The 19947-nt window shown below is 40.5% G+C and overlaps 2 protein-coding genes across 2 annotated transcripts; one reads left to right on the forward strand and one right to left on the reverse strand.

The window, feature by feature from the left end:
* Nucleotides 1-979: 979 nt before the first annotated feature.
* On the reverse strand, nucleotides 980-3005 carry LOC148097608 (tripartite motif-containing protein 16-like). The gene has a single exon (XM_087832238.1). The coding sequence runs from the start codon at nucleotides 3003-3005 to the stop codon at nucleotides 1206-1208; it is 1800 nt and encodes a 599-aa protein (XP_087688364.1). The 3' UTR covers nucleotides 980-1205.
* Nucleotides 3006-3431: 426 nt separating this feature from the next.
* Nucleotides 3432-13340, forward strand: LOC148097609 (uncharacterized). Its single transcript, XM_087832473.1, has 4 exons — nucleotides 3432-3465; nucleotides 4268-4315; nucleotides 6523-7053; nucleotides 11203-13340. Exons 1-4 carry the CDS (start codon nucleotides 3432-3434, stop codon nucleotides 13338-13340), a joined length of 2751 nt encoding a protein of 916 aa, XP_087688599.1.
* The last annotated feature ends 6607 nt before the right edge of the window (nucleotides 13341-19947 follow it).

The raw sequence follows: 19947 nt of genomic DNA on the forward strand, positions 1-19947 counted from the left end.
TTGGAGTCCAGTCTTCTTCACACTGAGGAGGGACATATATGCAGGAACAGTTGTCATAACTGTTACAACCACCAGATGGCGAAAGAGTCCCACTGCAACTTTAAGCCATGAAGGATGTGTCTTGATGTTTGCTTGTGATAAATCTGCTTTATGTGAGTCTTTTTCAGAAAGTAACAGTAATATGTCTGATTATATGTCTTTAATCAGTAAAGTCTCGCTTTGCTGGAAATAAATCAATAATAAAATTGTAAACATGCAGCTGTATGTTAGAAGTCAAAGGGTCCTTAAGTCTTCTGTAAATTGACGGGGATCAAATGAAGGACACAAGTATCTGTTCTTACTCTAATAAATGCTGCTTTAATGTCCAACAGACTATTTTCCTTCCTCATCAGCAGTAAACAGCTCGACTCCGTCTGTGCATTTGTGAAATCTTTGAACACAACAGAAAGTGACCTTTTAAACCTGCGACACTGATGCTGCATTCAAGGACCATTACAAACATCTGAAAGGACTTAAGAACATGAAGAAAATGTGACTTGTTTCTCTGTAATGAAGTTGTTTTAGTGAAGAAAGTTGAAAGGTCACAGAGCGACTGCTGAATCTTCTGCTCTAAACATGAACTCTGAACTTTGTGATGCTTCAGGAGGAAAACTGCTTCAGTTATTCTCTCAGATTAGTTTCATATTTTCTGCATCAGATTTGAGTGAGATCCTGGAATGAAGACAGAAGAAAAGACTTTGTTCAAAGTTTGATTTATAGTCAAACCTTCCAGTTTATTCACACAATAAAACATCAACACAATATATGAATTCATTCATTAAAATCACAGTTTTTCCTCATTTGTTTGATGATTTTGACAAAAACAAACACAAACACACACACATGGTCTGCCATACTCATGAAGAGAAATGTCGACATTTTTCAATACAAATATTCCAGAAACATTTAGAGGATAGAGAAGTTTACATTTTCATGTGGAGAAATATTTTAGTAAATCAAAATGATGATGAGCAGTGATAGCCTCCATAAACAGTCACAGGAAAGATCTCCTTTAAAAACTCAGAAACATCAAGAGAACAACTAGAAGATGTGGAGGTACCACCCATAATGTTTGACTGACAGCTGATCTCTGTGCAAAAATGATGGAGAGAAAATAAAATGAAACTAAAATACAAATTTAAACCCACAATATGAAAGACTTCAGTCTATTTGAGCTTAATCAACTCAGCAGAGTCTCCATTTTGCCAAACCCAAAGTCCAGCATAGAGCGGCTGAGTGAATGTGGTCTGGACTCTGTGGAGGAGAGTCATGGTTTCAGAGACGCTGTAGAAGGACAAAATACCTGCTCTGTGATCCAGGTACACTCCTACTCTGGAGGAACGAGGACCTGAGACATGAGTTTGGATGTTGTTGTACCAAAATGTATAACTGTTGTTGTTACAATATAATGACCAAGATTTGTCATTACGTCCAAATCCACATTCATTACCCCGTCCTTTTCTGCTGATATTCTTGTATGCGACTGCTACATAAACTCCTCCCCCTCTCCACTCCACCTCCCAGTAACAACGTCCAGTCAGACTCTCTCTACTCAGGACCTGACGCCAATAAATGAATCTGTCTGGATGATCAGAATAAGTCTGTTGTTGATTCACTGCTGTTACTTTTCTGTTCCCCTCTGATAATAACAGCCATGTGTTTGCTGTGTTTGGATCCAGTGTGATTTCACGTGAATATTTTAAGAATCCAGCTCTGGTCTTTGGCTCTGGTGGATCTGACAGTAAAACATCCACTTCAGTGACTGTCAGTGAGATGTTTGTCCATCCCTCTCTCAGAATGTCCTGTAGTTTATCTCTGACCTCTGACACAGCTGCTGTCACATCCTCAAAGTAGCTCAGAGGACGGATATTGATGCTGGATGAGTCTGTAGACTCACTGAGTGCTGACAGTGAGGGGTAGTTGTGTAGAAACTGGATGTGATCCTCTGTGTGTGAGAGCTGCTTCAGCTCAGCATCTTTCCTCTTCAGCTCAGTGATCTCCTGCTCCAGCTTCTCCTGAAGCTCTTTGACTCGACTCACTTCAGTTTCCTGCTGGGATCTGATCTGCTGCTTCACATCAGAGCTTCTTTTCTGGATGAGATGGATCAGCTCAGTGAAGATCTTCTCACTGTGCTCCACTGTTTGATCAGCAGACTGATTGATGGCCTCCACCTGCTGTTGAAGCAGCTTCACATCTTTCTCTCTGTCCTGGATTCTCTGCTGGATGTTTTGTCGACTCACCTCCAGCTCTCTCTGCCTCTCAGTCCTTTCTGCTGCAGCTGAGACTGTGTCGTGGCCTTTATGTTCATCCACAGAGCAGAGATAACAGATACTCTGCTGATCAGTACGGCAGAACATCTTCATCACCTCATCATGACGAGAGCAGATGTTCTCCTGGAGCTTCTTGGAGGGCTCCACCAGCTTGTGTTTCTTTAATGCAGCCACATCATAATGAGTCTGAAGGTGTTTCTCACAGTAAGATTCCCGACAGACTAAACAGGACTTGAAGGCTTTCATTTTTCTTCCAGTGCAGACATCACAGGCCACATCTTCAGGTCCAGCATAGCAGTGATCAGCAGGAGCAGCTTGGAGTCCAGTCTTCTTCAGCTGCTCCACTAAATCTGCTAACATGGTGTTTTTCACCAGGACAGGCCTCGCTGTGAAAGACTGTCTGCACTGAGGGCAGCTGTAGATTTTCTTCTTTTCCTCTTCATCCCAGAAGCTTTTAATACAGTTCATACAGTAGCTGTGTCCACAGGGAATAGCCACCGGATCCTTCAGTAGATCCAAACAGATTGAACAAGAGAAGGTTTCTCGGTCCAGCTGAACTCCTTTCTGCGCCATTTCTCCTCTCAGTGTCAGTGATTGTGTAAGTTTCACTTCCTTATTATAGAAGCTGTTCTGACGTCTGATCTGAACAACATGTGATGGGGCCTGCCAACACATGTTGGTTACACCCAACTTCATAATGTAGATCTAAAGGGGAGGGAACACAGAAAGATATGGACAGACAGGAGGTGCTTAGCTAGAGAGCAGGAAGAAGAGGAAGGGTTTTCATGCTGTGATTCATTCCAGAAAGCGGGGAGAGGCTCTGTGTTTAATTGTTTTCTGTTCAAACCTTTAACTAAATAATATAAATGTCAATAACTGGATGCCTCTCTATTCTTTATGTTAATCTGCTAAATGAATAGTTTCTGTTTCTTTTAACAATTCAAATAGCAGAAATGAACAGCTGACAGCTTGTCAGACTCAGACTGTAAACCATAGAGACAGTTTATATTTACATTTAGTCAGGGCAGTGCAGAGATGTTTAAAGGGGCGGGTGCTCACAGTTAAAAAGGGCTCATAGAAGCAGGCTGAAGAACAACAACCCACATTCATCAAGAATCTAATATGGAATCGCATCACACTATATCACTGTCATCAGGTGGGCACGATGCAAAGCAAACGTAGCCTATTTTTTACCTGATGGGTACAATGTTGCTGTTTGGGGGGTTGCTTCTGCTCTTGCTGCTGATAGTGCTGGAGGGCAGCGCTGTGTTGATCTGAGACTGTAGAGATTAAACAGTCCACAGGAGAGAGGGTAGCTGATTAAACAAGTGTTATGAGATAATAATAAAACACAAAGATTGGTCACAGCGCTTGGAACCATAAGGTAACAAAACTGTGGGAAATAAACTAAGCTCTGCCTGTGAATCACTCTTTGCCTCTCTTCTTCCTTCCATCTCATCTCATCTATCACATTCCACTTGCTGTCCGTATGAGAATGAGGCACAATTTGCTATTGAATTCATCTATTATTTAATTATACATTTTAACAACTCTTGCACCTAATCCATAATAAAGCAATGATAGAAAAATGTTATGGAACCAAAACTTTGTGTTTATTATGTCTGTGAAGGTTCTCAGTCATCCAGGTCATCGTAGTCAAAGGAGCTTGCAAAGAAAAGCGTCTGGACTTCTTTAAGTTGCTTGAAGACGTTTCACCTCTCATCCGAGAAGCTTCTTCAGTTCTAAGGTCAAATGGTGGAGAGTCCCAGATATAAACCTGGTGGGAGTTTCCCCCCACAGAGGGACAAAAGGACCCCCTGATGATCCTCTAATCGCCTGAGCCAAGGTGTGAAACTGGGTGTGGGTCCCAATCCGCCAGAGTTTTGGGTGAGTTCATTGTTCACTCATTGTTCCTGTGCCGACATATCAGACGTTAAAGTGTGTTTCTGTGTCTCTAGATTCCCCAGACCCATCCCCGTGTTTCCCCGTGTGGAGTGTGGAGAGAGGTCGGCGTGGACATGTGTGGGATTTCCCTTTTTTCCTGGAACCCCGCCCCTCACGTCTTGTAAATAGCACAATTTCCGCACTGCCTGTAAATAAAACTTTCTCTGTTAAATCACAACCCCGGAGTCCTGCGTGTGGATCCTCAGAGCAACCCGTGACAGTCCAGCAAGAAGACCATAAAAATTCAGAAGAAAAGCAACAAACAAAATCCAAACTGAAAAACAGACAAGGTCACAAAGAACAAAGGATAACTGAAACTATTTATACAAATATAGGCTCTTCTTCTTCTTCTTCCTTCATGTTTAACGGCAGTTTGCATCCAAAGATGTTGCGCTACTGCCATCTCCTGGCTTTTACTCTTACTTAACTTCCGAGTCCTCAGATCCTCTTGATGAGACCAGTATTTCTCAAAAAACAAAAAACCACCCCTTTCCCTTCACCATGACTTAACTGATTAACCACTTTTTCTAACATAACTTCCATTCCACCACTCATTTCAACCCTCATCACCCTCCTGTGACATACTTCCTACAACTAATAAGCACATGTTCAACCGTCTCCATAGCATTACACCAATCACACAACCCAGTCGGATGTTTCTCCATCCTAAAAAGAGCACCATTTAGAAAGCAATGACCTGTTCATATTCTACTTATAATAACCTCCTCCTGTCTATTTAACCCACTACTCCTCTTAAATTCTATTGTGTTTTGTACCCTATATAAATGTTTCCCTTTTGTTTCATTATCCCATGCCATTTGCCAGAAGTTCTTACTTTCTGTCCAAACGATACTTTTCCCTTCAGATTTTGACAATGGTATCTGTACATCTAAATCTACTTTTGTGACAGCTGCTTTAGCCAAAATATCGGCTCTTTCATTCCCCAAAATACCTACATGAGCTGGAGTCCACATTATTACTATATGTTTATTTTGTTCAGACAATCTATGATAAGCAAAAAGAAGGCCATACAAAATTTGCTTACTTGTGTTTCCTTTTTCAGTACTTAATAATGCTGACAATGAATCACTACATATTATCACTTTTGAAATTCTGCTGTCTTCCACCCATTCTAAAGCCAACAGTATGGCATATAACTCAACTGCATATGTACTCAGAAGATTTGATGTTCTTTTTGCAATCTTGATACTTAACTCTGGAATTACCACTGCTACCCCTGTTGCTTCAGTTCTGGGATATTTTGACCCATCTGTTTACAACTGTAAAAAGTCACTATATTTGCTCTCCAATCGGTTATAAAATTATTGACAAATATCTGTTGTAAATTTCCTCTCTTAGTATCCGTTAATGATCTGCCTACTTTAATGTAATCCCATGTCCATGTGGGTCGTAAAGGCCACAACACTGTCTGACTGAAGTCTTTGTCATACACTTTAAAAGCTCTCACTCTATCATCCCCAACCCACCCAAAACTATTTTTAAAATCCTTTCCTCTTTCCCAACAATTATCTAGCACTTTATTAACAGGATGGTTTTCGTCATGACCTTTCAAATGTATCCAATAGTTAACCATCAACTGTTGCCTTCTAATATACAGTGGCATTTCTCCTGATTCCACTTGTAGAGCACATATTGGCTTTGTTTTAACTGCCCCTAAGCAAAGTCTCATTGCTCGAGCTTGGATTACATCCAGCTTCCCTATATACCACACACCCATAATCTAATCTTGACCGAATTAAAGTAACATAAATACTTTTAAGTGCATCAAAATTGGCACCCCATGTCAGCCCTACTAAACACCTCATAATATTAAGAACCTTTTTACTTTTCCCCATAACGTGCTCTATGGGATTTTCCCAAGTTAATCTCTTATCAAAAACCACACCACATATATATACTAATTAATACCCATTAGGGCTAATAAGGGGAATAGGGAAAGACTGTGTACACAGGTGAGACTAATCAGGATTAATTGTAACCTATCAACTCAGGTTACAGCTCCACAGTCTATTCAGCCACTATCTCCACCCACTCATATCTCAGGAGGGGGATAGCCCTACTAAGACTTTTGTGTTTCTCAAGACCTGGCCTATTTAGAGACTGTTGCTCCAGGGCCTACCCAGAGGCTGGGTTTCAGCCCTCAGCTAACTCTGGACGCCTGGACATGAAGAAGCCAGCGCAACCTGTTTTTCCTGGGAGGAGAGAAACAGGTTGCTGTCTCAGTCTTTAATCCCTGCTGAAAGCTCAGGGGAGTTAACTCTGCCACCTCCATTCTATGCTGGTAGCTCTAGTGAGCTCATTCAGCCAGCTAAGGACTGCATCTTGCTGTTACTGCTTGAGCAGAGCCACTGTCCTGTGCAGCTCCAATCAGCTTCGTCTCTGCCAGAGGTCTCCAGGCCTGCTGGTCCTGTCTCGTCTCCGCCAGAGGTCTCCGTGCCTGCTGACCCAGAGCCTGCCTTAGCTGGAGGGTCCGTGGGCTCGTTCAGCAGCCTGCTTCCACTGGAGGGTCCGAGGGATCGCCTCAGCCGTCTTCAGTCTCAGCTGGAGGGTCCGAGGGATCGCCTCAGCCGTCTTCAGTCTTCGCTGGAGGGTCCAAGGGTTCCATCCAGCCTGCAGAGCCACCACCTGCTCCATTGTTTGCGGCTGCCACGCCCTCGTCTGGCCCTGCCTCGTCTGGCCCTGCCTCGTCTGGCCCTGCCTCGTCTGGCCCTGCCTCGTCTGGCCCTCTGGTTGGCACGCCACCGCATCATTCACGTCTGGCTCAATGTTGGCCCCCTCGGTCGGCCTCCTGAACAGCTTGGACTCCTGTACTATCAACTCTAGTTTGGTTAGGCTCCGGTTTAGTGGCTCAGTTCCTATGTTCAGAGTTTTGTTTTGATGACAGATTTATTCTTAATCTTTATCCTTTGTCTCTCCACATTCTCCTTTTGTACCTTCGCTTCGTTCTTCTTTGTGAAAGAGGAAGCAAGGGAGAAGCCACTCTCCCACCTTTGACTCGCCACCATTAGTTACGGCCACAAGGTGACCTCCTCCACAGCCTTTTCCTCCACCTGCTGCCTCTGTCATCTCCCACTATTTGAGACAGAAGCAAGCATGTGAAAATAAAAGGTTTTGTTTTGTTCTGCATGTCTTAACAGTAAATTCAAAGCTGATTTGAGAAAATTTGTCTTTAATTCAATTCAATTCAATTTTATTTATATAGCGCCAAATCACAACAAAAGTCGCCTCAAGGCGCTTCATAGATACAGAGAAAAACCCAACAATCATATGACCCCCTATGAGCAGCACTTTGGCGACAGTGGGAAGGAAAAACTCCCTTTTAACAGGAAGAAACCTCCAGCAGAACCAGGCTCAGGGAGGGGCGGGGCCATCTGCTGCGACCGGTTGGGGTGAGAGAAGGAAGACAGGATAAAGACATGCTGTGGAAGAGAGACAGAGGTTAATAACAGATATGATTCAACACAGAGAGGTCTGTTAACACATAGTGAGTGAGAAAGGTGACTGGAAAGGAAAAACTCAATGCATCATGGGAATCCCCCGGCAGCCTACGTCTATTGCAGCATAACTAAGGGAGGATTCAGGGTCACCTGGTCCAGCCCTAACTATATGCTTTAGCAAAAAGGAAAGTTTTAAGCTTAATCTTAAAATTAGAGATAGTGTCTGTCTCCTGAATCCAAACTGGAAGCTGGTTCCACAGAAGAGGGGCCTGAAAACTGAAGGCTCTCCCTCCCATTCTACTTTTAAATACTCTAGGAACAACAAGTAGGCCTGCAGAGCGAGAGCGAAGTGCTCTAATAGGGTGATATGGTACTACAAGGTCATTAAGATAAGATGGGGCCTGATTATTTAAGACCTTGTATGTGAGGAGCAGGATTTTGAATTCAATTCTGGATTTAACAGGAAGCCAATGAAGGGAAGCCAAAACAGGAGAAATATGCTCTCTCTTTCTAGTCCCTGTCAGTACTCTTGCTGCAGCATTTTGGATTAACTGAAGGCTTTTCAGTGAGTTTTTTGGACATCCTGATAATAATGAATTGCAGTAGTCCAGCCTGGAAGTAATAAATGCATGAACTAGTTTTTCAGCGTCACTCTGAGACAGGATATTTCTAACTTTAGAGATGTTGCGCAAATGGAAGAACGCAGTCTTACATATTTGTTTAATATGTGCGTTGAAGGACATATCCTGGTCAAAAATGACTCCAAGGTTCCTCACAGTGTTACTGGAGGCCAAGGTAATGCCATCCAGAGTAAGAATCTGGTTAGATACCATATTTCTAAGCTTTTCAGCGCAGAGTACAATGACCTCAGTTTTATCTGAGTTAAGAAGCAGAAAGTTAGTGGCCATCCAAGTCTTTATGTCTTTAAGACATTCCTGCAGTTTAACTAATTGGTGTGTGTTATCTGGCTTCATGGACAGATAGAGCTGGGTGTCATCTGCATAGCAGTGAAAATGTATGCTATGTCTTCTAATGATGCTGCCTAGGGGAAGCATGTATAATGTAAACAGAATTGGTCCTAGCACTGAACCCTGTGGAACTCCATAATTAACCTCAGTGTGTGAAGAGGACTCTCCATTTACATGCACAAATTGGAGTCTATTAGATAGATATGATACAAACCACTGCAGTGCAATACCTGTAATACCTACAGCATGTTCTAATCGCTCTAATAGGATATTATGGTCAACAGTATCGAATGCTGCACTAAGGTCAAGAAGGACAAGCACAGAGATGAGTCCACTGTCAGAGGCCATAAGAAGATCATTTGTAACCTTCACTAGAGCTGTTTCTGTGCTGTGATGAGCTCTGAAACCTGACTGAAACTCTTCAAATAAACCATTCCTCTGCAGATGATCTGTTAGCTGTTTGACAACTACTCTTTCAAGGATTTTTGATATGAAAGGAAGGTTGGAGATTGGCCTATAATTAGCTAAGACTGCTGGGTCTAGAGATGGCTTTTTGAGTAAAGGTTTAACTGCAGCCACCTTGAAGGCCTGTGGTACATAGCCGATTATTAGAGATAGGTTGATCATATATAAGATCGAAGAATTAATCAATGGCAGGACTTCTTTGAGCAGTTTTGTAGGAATGGGGTCTAAAAGACACGTTGATGGTTTGGAGGAAGTAATTATTGAAGTTAACTCAGAAAGATCGATTGGAAAAAAAGAGTCTAACTTAACATCAATGGAACTAAGAGTAGCTGTAGATAATATTACATCTGTGGGATGATTATTGGTAATTTTTTCTTTAATGATAAAAATTTTATTTGTGAAGAAGTTCATGAAGTCATCACTAGTTAACGTTAAAGGGATGGTTGGCTCAAAAGAGCTCTGACTTTTTGTCAGCCTGGCTACAGTGCTGAAGAGAAACCTGGGGTTGTTCTTATTTTCTTCAATCAGTGATGAGTAGTAAGCTGTTCTGGCTTTGCGGAGGGCTTTCTTATAAAGCAACAAACTATTTCTCCAGGCTAAATGATGATCCTCTAAATTTGTGACACGCCATTTCCTCTCCAGATTACGAGTCATCTGCTTTAGGGTACGTGTTTGAGAATTATACCACGGGGTCAGGTACTTCTGATTAGAGACCTTAGTTTTCACCGGAGCTACAGTATCCAGAGTCGTACGTAGTGAGGAGGTGAAATTATTAACAAGATAATCGACCTCTGTTGGGGTAGCGTTCAGAAAGCTGCTCTGCTCTGTGTTGGTACAGGGCATTGACGATGATAACAGTGGCTGGATTATATTCTTAAACTTAGTTACAGCGCTTTCAGAAAGACATCTACTTTGATAAAGTCCACTCTCCACTGCTGCGTAATCAATTATTGTAAATGTAAATGTTATCAAGAAATGATCAGACAGGAGAGGGTTTTCAGGAAACACTGTTAAATGTTCAGTTTCTATGCCATATGTTAAAACAAGATCTAGAGTGTGATTAAAGTGGTGGGTGGGTACTTTTACATTTTGAGAGAAACCAATTGAGTCTAACAACAGATTAAATGCCATGTTGAGGCTGTCATTTTTAGCATCAACATGGATGTTAAAATCACCCACAATAATTATTTTATCTGAGCTCAGAACTAAATTAGATATAAAGTCTGAGAAATCAGACAGAAACTCTGTGTAAGGCCCAGGTGGACGATAGATGATAACAAGTAAGACTGGTTTCTGAGTTTCACAGCTGGGGTGGACAATGCTAAGCATCAGGCTTTCGAATGAATTAAAAGTCTGTCTTGGTCTTTCATTAATTAATAGACTGGTGTGAAAAATTGCAGCCACACCTCCCCCTCGACCTGTGCTTCGAGATTTCTGGTAGTTAGAATGACTCGGGGGTGTTGATTCATTTAAACTAACATAATCATCCTGCTGCAACCAGGTTTCTGTAAGGCAGAGTAAATCAATTTGTTGATCAATTATTAAGTCATGTACTAACAGAGACTTGGAGGAGAGAGACCTAATATTTAATAATCCACATTTCACTGTTTTACTCTTTGGTTCAGATGTGGATACTGTATTGTTCTTTCTTTGTAAATGTTTAAGTTGTTTGTTGCTGGTATTTAGTTTGTTTTTTGTCTTTTTGGAAGCAGACACAGTCTCTATGGAGATGGGTTTTTGGGGGGGTAGCAGGAGGAGAGAAGCTGCAGAGAGGCGTGTAAGACTGCAACTCTGCTTCCTGGTCCCAACTCTGGATAGTCATGTTTTGAGGGGTTTAATAAATTTGTCGATATTTCTAGAAATGAGAGCTGCTCCATCCAAAGTGGGATGGATGCCATCTCTCCTAACAAGACCAGGTTTCCTCCAGAAGGTTTGCCAATTATCTATGAAGCCCACATCGTTTCTGGGACACCACTCAGACAGCCAGCAATTTAAGGAGAACATGCGGCTAAACATGTCACTCCTGGTCTGATTGGGGAGAGCCACTTTAACTGGAAGTGGTAACTGTGTCAGATCATATACCTTTTGGTTTTACTGTGAATGTGGAACAAATGCCAGCAACAACTGGGAATAATATTACTAATATTGCTACCAGTGTAAAATTAGACTGGTCAGCATGTAGTGAAGATGATTTCTTAGCTTATCATAGTAATACCGATATACATCTGAACAACATTTCTTTGCCCAAAGAAGCTATTTTGTGCAAGGATGTCAACTGTAAGAATGCTGTGCATAAACATTTACTCTGCTCCATGTATGATGATATAGTGACTGCTCTGTATGAAAGTGGCACACTGCTTGATAAACAATATAAGCATAAGAAACCTAACATCAGACCTGGCTGGAAAGAACATGTATCCATGTATCATGATGAAGCTCGCATAGCTTATAAATGTTGGGCCATGGCTGGAAGACCTAAACAAGGCCCAGAATTTGAACAGAAAAAATGTGCGAATGCCAGATATAAGTACGCTGTTCGCTTTATAACTAAAAATGAGCAAATGCTGAGAGCAGATTCTTTGGCCAGGAAAATGCTGTGTAATAATATGGCAGATTTTTGGAAAGAGGTGAAAGCTCTTAATAACTGTAAACCATCTCTACCATCAACTGTTGAAGGTGTTTCTGGGGCAGATAACATTGCAGCATTATGGAGACAGCATTACAGTGCGTTGTTTAACTGTATAAAAAGTGATCCATATGAGGACAATCTTGACATGAGTAATGACACAATAAGTGTCAGGACACATGAAGTATATGAAGCCATTCATAGGTTGTCTGATAATAAAGCTTCTGGTTTGGATCACATCACTGCAGAACATTTAAAACATGCTAGTTTAAGGCTAGCTCCTCTTTTAGCACTCTGTTTCACTGGGTTTATGATTCATGGCATATTACCAGACTCAATGCTGTGTATTTTACTGGTACCAGTTATGAAGGACAAAGCTGCAAAAGTGAGCTGTTTGGATAATTACAGGCCAATTGCACTAGCCAGTATTTTATCTAAGGTGTTAGAAAGAATCTTGTTTGACAGAGTTAGTGTGTTCATCTCTTCTCTGGATAATCAGTTTGGCTTCAAACCAAAGCACGGCACTGACATCTGCATATATGCACTCAAGGAAATAGTCAGTTTGTATAGGGCTAAAAATTCATCTGTCCTCATGTGTTTCATTGATGCCTCTAAGGCTTTTGATCGAGTGAACCACAGAAAACTTTTTGATAAATTGAAGACACAGGGGGTTCCTCAATACATCGTGAGGATTCTCTCTTACTGGTACGCTCATCAGAACATGCAGGTTAAATGGGGAAGCAGTATTTCTGCCCCCTTTGGTGTCAGCAATGGTGTCAGACAGGGTGGGATTTTGTCTCCAATTTTATTTAATTTATATGTTGATGATTTGTCCATACAGCTGAGAGCCTGTAACACTGGGTGTATATTAGGTAAAACATTGATAAATCATCTTATGTATGCAGATGACCTGGTTGTTTTTAGTCCAAGCAGTGCTGGATTACAGGATCTTCTTAATGTCTGTACTGAATATGGTGTGCAATATGACATTGAGTACAATGCTGCTAAAAGTGCTGTTTTGATATGTAGAACCAAGCAGGATAAACAGCTAAATTACCCTTTGTTTAAACTGGCACAAAAAACTCTTGAAGTTCATAAAAAGGTGAAATACCTTGGTCACTTTATTACTGAGCAAATGAATGATGATGATGACATGTACAGACAACGATGCAAGCTCTATGTGCAGGCAAATACTATTGCACGCAAATTCAGCTTTTGTTCACTTCCAGTTAAAGTGGCTTTGTTTAAAGCGTATTGCACACTGCTATATACTGCCCCCTTGTGGTCATCCTACAAACAATGTAGCATGCTGAAGCTGCATGTTGCATATAATGATGCGATGAGAATCCTTTGCAGGATACCTAGAAGTGGTAGTGCCAGCCAGATGTTTGTAGCTGTGGGTGTTTGGACTTTTAAAGCACTTTTAAGAAAGTTAATGTTCAATTTTAGAGAACGACTGGATGGTTCGAGTAACAGTATAATTTTAGCACTTACAGATCCGACAGTGAGTGGTTCCCGTTACTCATCCAGTCTGAGAAAGCACTGGTTAAAGTGTTTGTGTATTTATTGATTTATTTTAAGTAATTGTGTTTTATGTATATTATGGTTTTATATTTTTACAAATGCTTTATATACTTATTTATATACTTATATATATTTAATGGTCTATACCTTGTGTTGGGGGGGGGGGGGGGGGGGTTTCTGTCTTGTTTTTATGGACATGAAGTCTGCCAATAAAGATTGAATTGAATTGAATTGAAATAAAAAAGTGAGATAAGAGCCCAGACAAAATTCTTCGGGAGGTGTAGCCGTTAGGGGTAGGGTGGGGTGTGGGGGGTATTTTCAATCCATAGCCATAACTAACTAATTATATATATAATGTTTAACCTGAGTAGCAAAAGAGTGCAGGGGGGTTGAAAACAATAAGCCAGGAGTTAGCTGTGCTCCTGGACTCTATCAAGCCTTGACCTCCCGGTCAGCTATTGCGCTGGTGGATAACAGAGCTCTCCGAAAACGTGGAAGCACTTTTGCAAATATGTGATATTTTTATAAATTAAGTAGATATTTGAACTTTACACAGCTACATTCTCGCCTGAAAATATCTTAAAAGGTTATTTTGTGACCCAGAAAGGGTAGTCTGGGGAAAAGGAGGAGGGTGGTCATTAGAGCCTGTGCATACTTGTAAACGCAGCAATGGCAGAGGAGCGCGGCTAAAAAACTTATTACTTTTTCTGGGTCACAAAATAAACTTTTAAGATATTTTCAGGCGAGAATGTAGCTGTGTAAAGTTCAAATATCTGCTCGATTTATCAAGACATCACATATTTGCAAAAATGCTCTGACGTTTTCGGACGTCCATTTTTTTTTTCATGCTTTGTGGCAGCTTTTGAACATCTGTGGCATCTATTAATGTCAAATCTAGCCTTTATTTAACAACATAAGCAATCTCTATGTTACAATAATTGCACAGCCATTAAGGATAAAATCAGTTTCTGAAAACTGTTCTGCTTTTTCTCCCTCTGCTTGCTTCTTACTGTCTTTGAGGCTCGGGATCAGCACTCCTGTTGTTGGACAGAAAGACATCAACTCAGTGGTAAGTATTTTGGTTTTCCAATATATTAGCAACTGTCAGTGACATTTATATTAATCAGGCTGAACTTTAATCATACTTTAGATCAGCCTGTTTTACTTATCGTTTTATTCGTGCTTTGGTTTGGGGAAGTTGTTTCTTTACTGATCTTTTCCTGTCTTCTGTTATTAGACTTGAGATATGACTGCACTATGCTGTTGCTGGTGACTCCAGTTAATTCTACAAGACATGCTGTGTAAGTAAACAAACAACAACAGTTTGGTCTGCATTTCTTGAAAGATCACATCCCCCAAACTTAGTTTAGAGGGTCTACACTGTATATAGTGAAGTCTGCAAGTTTTCTAACAGCAGAATTTGTTTTGTTCCCAAATCATTTTGCACATAATTAGAATGAAAGTTATTGGCCATGTTTGCATAGCCCTTTTTAAAATGATGCTTTCATGGCATTATTGTGTGTCGGGTGGGGGTCAGGGCTATCCAGACTGACAATTGGGACATTGAATGTCACCTCTCTGGTGGGGAGGGAGCCTGAGATTGTGTAAATTGGAGTCTGTTTTATACCAAATGCAGGAAAAAAATGTTTTAAGAAAGCAATTAAGTTCATGTTCCAAAAAATATGATTGTTTGCTCGCAGGACACCAGGAGAGATGAGTCCTCCGTCACAGATGGTGTGGTCAGTGAAGATGGTCGCCTGCAGGTTCAAGCTCATTGCATCTCCAACCCACATCCACTGCCACTGTACTTAAGGGAAGTTAAAGACCTTCTTCTGCACTTACATTTGGATCACCTCGATCCATGACAGTCATTCGGGCAGTAATGCCTGGACTGGAAACAAGCCATCCTTAAAACATTACAACATTCCAGCTCCTGTGTTGGAATGAAAAACAAATGTGTTGTTTAAATCAGAGACTGCACTTGTGACAGAACAATAAATATTTTATTTTGATTATATAAGTAATGTAAGTACAAAACAAACTTGTGGTAGGCCTAAACTTATTTTCAGAATAATTACATCTGAGACTTTGTTTCATTGTAAGATTATAACAGTGATGGCAATATAATTGTTTGTTGTTCAGCAGAACAGTGTCCAGTATGTTGGCTGTTATACTTTGTTGTGTTTGAAAATAAAAGTTGGGCTGATTTTAACATCATTACAAAAAGTGTTGTTAATTATTTTTAATCATATTCAGGTTACCACAAATAGTTTTTTCATTTAGTTGAACTTGAAATGTTTGTCAGTAGGTAAACAATTAAAATTGTACAGTCAGAAATATCAAGTTATTCTTAATACTGCAGACTTGCAATGTGTAAGTTGTCCTAACAGTCATCTTAAGTAAGCTTTACTTAGTTTTCTTGAGGCAACGAGTTTCCTCAATTTTTTTCGAGTTCTGGGAACTAACAAGGCTGTACAGTGTACTCAAAATGAGCCAGGTACAGCGTGTGGTGGTGGTGCACATGCATAGACCATGGTGTGGTGGCAGGTTGAAAGGTTGTGGTGGTGGATGCATGACTTGTCTTAGCAGTAAAAATCCATCTGCAACTGAACTTGTCTCTCAAGAGTGACTTATAATTTACTGTGATGTTCAGAAGCTGGCCTCTCAGATGACTCCATCATATCCAGAATTCTTTTCTTCATCTGTATGTCCACCTCTGCAACATTACGCAAATGTGTTTCAGTTGAAAGTCTTCTTTTAAGTCTGTCCTGTCTGTAGCCCTTGAGGTTTGCCTTGACAAAAGGTAGAATAATGAAAAACAAATTAACCACAATAAATGTTCAAAATAAATCAGTGGTGGAATGCCAAGATGAATATTTCCTTAAGTGCTCCACTTAAATATTTTAGGTTAAGTGTTCTCTTTTCCTATACTTTTAAGTCTACAACATTGTTGAGGTAGGGATTCAACAGCAACACAGTTACACTGCAGATTCAGATGAATATAAATGTGTCATTATGATGACTTGGTATAGGTTAAGCTACACAGTAGTTAAAGAAATGAAGCCGAGCTGTATCATTACTAGGTCAAACCTAAAGGTGCTAAAGGTATCCATAATTGGGCTACTGAAATACAGTAGGGCATTGGTTTATACATGTATGGTAGGCTAACCTTATTTCCCCTGACAAGTCTCCCAGTCCACATTTTCTTGTTTTTTTTTTGCTGTTTCATATTCCAGTGTGATATTGAGGAATAATTCCACCTCACTGTCTGTCACATGTACGACTCAGTTCTGCTTCTATGCGATGTCTTATCAGATTTTGTGCTTTTTTACCAAAATGTGCTATTTGGCTATACTGATGGCAAATTTTTCTATTTGTTGTTATTGTTGTTGTTGAAATAAAGTTGTAAGTAAAAAAAAAAGTTGCGCTGTCTAACTAAGGCATGAGTGTAAGCGTGATTGTGATTTTGTTCGGGTAATAAAAGGTAATAAGAGAGATGTAGAGCGGGCAGAGGACTTGGCGAGAGCAGGAGAAGGCAAAAGGGAAACGCGCGTATGCGTCTCCCCGCCCCCCAAGCGAGGGCCGTGGCAAAGAGTTTGTGAGGGGTTCGAACTGGCGGCGCTCTGCACCAGAGGCTTCCGCCACATGTCATACGCCAAGCGGCCGGCCGAGAGATCGATTGAAAAAAAGGCCATTTATCTTTTCTTCTTCAGCCAGCTTTTTTTCTCATTGTTTTTACAAAGTACACATTAAGCTTCTTCTGCAATATTCTTACACACTAATTACACATGGAAACCTACACTGTACAATGGAATATTGTGTTTCATTTAAAATATTAAATAGGCTCAACTCAATTTTTAACTATTTCTTATTAGAACTACATTTAAATAACTTACCAGTACTTTTTATGCAAAAATGCTGACAAACTCAATTTATTTCACTTGTCTTAACTTAGAAAAACCATCTAAGCTGGATGTTTTGCTTCTCAGGGCGGAAGGATGAAAGATGTGTTTTGAAAATGCCACGTCACTACCGTCCTCCTCCCTCTCGGATCAGTCCGCATGTTCACGGTGCCAGCATTTGTTATGGAATATGTTGAGCAAACCTGGAGAAGCGTCAGCTCAACATATTATTGTCATTGCTGTGGATCTTTAGCTGATACACTGACTTGGTGAGTAAATGTTTACTCTTATTCAAACTGATTTTGTGGCTTCTCTTAGTTTAGCACCAGGATTATAATCTTGCTAGCTAGTTAGTGTTAGCCTAGCGTTGCTGCTGCCGCTGGGCTCATGTTACTTAAAAATTAACACCACAGCCTTAAAAACCTTACATAAAACTATGTCTGTGAAATTTTCTGTTGATTGTTTGAAATAAAAAAGTGAGATAAGAGCCCAGACAAAATCCTTCGGGAGGTGTAAACGGACAACATTTATAGAATGACCATTAAAAGTCAGCGAGTGTCAATAATGTTAATGTGGTTATGTTAGTAATACACCGAGTGCTAATATAATAATATAACAGCTTTAAGATGCATTTGTAGATATTATTACGTGTTTTACCGTCTTTATGGTGCTAGCTTAAAGTTACGGTGTAAACGTTAGCTTATATTGGAGTAAAGCTGTTACTGTTTAAACGATGTTAGCACAGAAATATTAGCTTCTGTCATGACGGATTAAGTTACTAGTTAGTAAAGTTTCCAGTAAAGTGTTTAATCGCAGCCACAGATTGACAGCAAATATCTCGATTAGCTTCAGTGCATCTGTAATAAATATGTGCAAGTTTCAGTGCTTCGTTTAAACTGTATGATACTTATACTGACCCAGGGTCAGTGTAAAATACAATCCTAGCTGGGTGAACAAAGCCTGGCTCCTTTAATCCTGCATGACAAACCTCAGGATGCAGGTTATTATTACTCTTTCCTGCTGGCACACCTGTCACACCTGAGAGTCAGCTAGAGAGATGTTTAATCAACACGTTCTCACTCCCAACTCGTCAAATGTGTGACGCATGGTCAGGCTCCCTCTGCTTCACTTATCGACGTGCAGGGTCCTCTCATTGAATACTATGCTGCTCCCTTAACGTTGCTTATTGACGACAAGAGATTGCGCGGAAGAGCCTGTTGTCTGTATATTTATATATTTCCGAAATCACATTGTAGTGACGTATACTGAACACAATAGATTATATAATGTAAACAACTACCTGAAAAACATGTAGGACGATACTTTTGTATCGTTTATTGCATTTATGGAGGGAGTGATGTATGCTGGGTAATGGCACAGCTAGCGACTGGGTGACTTTATTCACCCGCTTCGGCTGTTATCAGTCCATACAATGGGCGTTATTAGCACAAATCAGTCCCATAGATATGGGCCATCTCCTGCTAGATTGTTCAGAAGGTTGTTATCATCCATCCAGATGGAGGATCACTAACAGGAGCGTGGGAAGACTCCAGAATCCACTCTGGCTGGAATCCGGTGGATGCAGCAGTGTTTACAGGTAAGACCATTTAAACGGACAGCATTTATAGAATGACTATTAAAAGTCAGCGAGTGTCAATGATGTTAATGTGGTTATGTTAGTAATACACCGAGTGCTAATATAACAGCTTTAAGATGCATTTGTAGTTATTATTACGTGTTTTACCGTCTTTATGGTGCTAGCTTAAAGTTACGGTGTAAACGTTAGCTTATATTGGAGTAAAGCTGTTACTGTTTAAACGATGTTAGCACAGAAATATTAGCTTCTGTCATGACGGATTAAGTTACTAGTTAATAAAGTTTCCAGTAAAGTGTTTAATCGCAGCCACAGATTGACAGCAAATATCTCGATTAGCTTCAGTGCATCTGTAATAAATATGTGCAAGTTTCAGTGCTTCGTTTAAACTGTATGATACTTATACTGACCCAGGGTCAGTGTAAAATACAATCCTAGCTGGGTGAACAAAGCCTGGCTCCTTTAATCCTGCATGACAAACCTCAGGATGCAGGTTATTATTACTCTTTCCTGCTGGCACACCTGTCACACCTGAGAGTCAGCTAGAAACGTACAGTGACGTGGACATCATGCAAAGACTGCCAGACTCTGTAATACTGTAAATGATCAGTGACTCAGGTTAACACTAAACTTTAAACAGTCCCTCTGTGTCTCTGTGTGCTGAACATTTAGGATTGAGTCAGGCTGCATTGACTTTATTTTTTGGGACTTTAATGTGTTAAAAGCAGGTTGAAGATGGCTCAGAAACATTTGAAGATTAAAATTTAGCATTATGGCTGCTGGTGGTTTGTAAAGCCTCTACTCAGCTGTATTTTTGTTACTAATTTATGTTTGTTGTTGTTTAACACAGATTTCAGAAGAGCAAATATGCTTAATAGTTTAAGTAGATTTCATTTGTCAGTGTGGGACTGCTGAGTCACCTGAAGAACTCATGTCCTTCATTCTCCACATGATGTTCATTTACAGAAATGTTTCACAGGAACTGATTCCTCCCAAAAGGGTGAACTAGTGTGTTTCCATAGATTATCTCTGTATGAATGTACTTCTTAAATGAAGGCAAGTGTTTGTCCTTTTTTGTTCTTCAGTTACAGTACGTGATATCAAGGGCAGGCGGTCAACACTGGGGGAAGACAAGAAGCAGACGTACTTCCAAGAGG

This window comes from Neolamprologus brichardi, chromosome 18 (assembly GCF_056152115.1).
Source record: "Neolamprologus brichardi isolate AB-2024 chromosome 18, ASM5615211v1, whole genome shotgun sequence".
Lineage (NCBI taxonomy): Eukaryota > Metazoa > Chordata > Actinopteri > Cichliformes > Cichlidae > Neolamprologus > Neolamprologus brichardi.

Bases quoted from the DNA above. Each gene is read 5' to 3' on its own strand.
- LOC148097608 (XM_087832238.1), bottom strand. From the start codon at position 3,005: ATGAAGTTGGGTGTAACCAACATGTGTTGGCAGGCCCCATCACATGTT.
- LOC148097609 (XM_087832473.1), top strand. From the start codon at position 3,432: ATGGAATCGCATCACACTATATCACTGTCATCAG. The intron at 4,316-6,522 runs GTCGGCGTGGAC...CTGAAAGCTCAG, and splicing joins CGTGTGGAGTGTGGAGAGAG to GGGAGTTAACTCTGCCACCT. The intron at 7,054-11,202 runs GTCGGCCTCCTG...TTTAACTGGAAG, and splicing joins GCTCAATGTTGGCCCCCTCG to TGGTAACTGTGTCAGATCAT.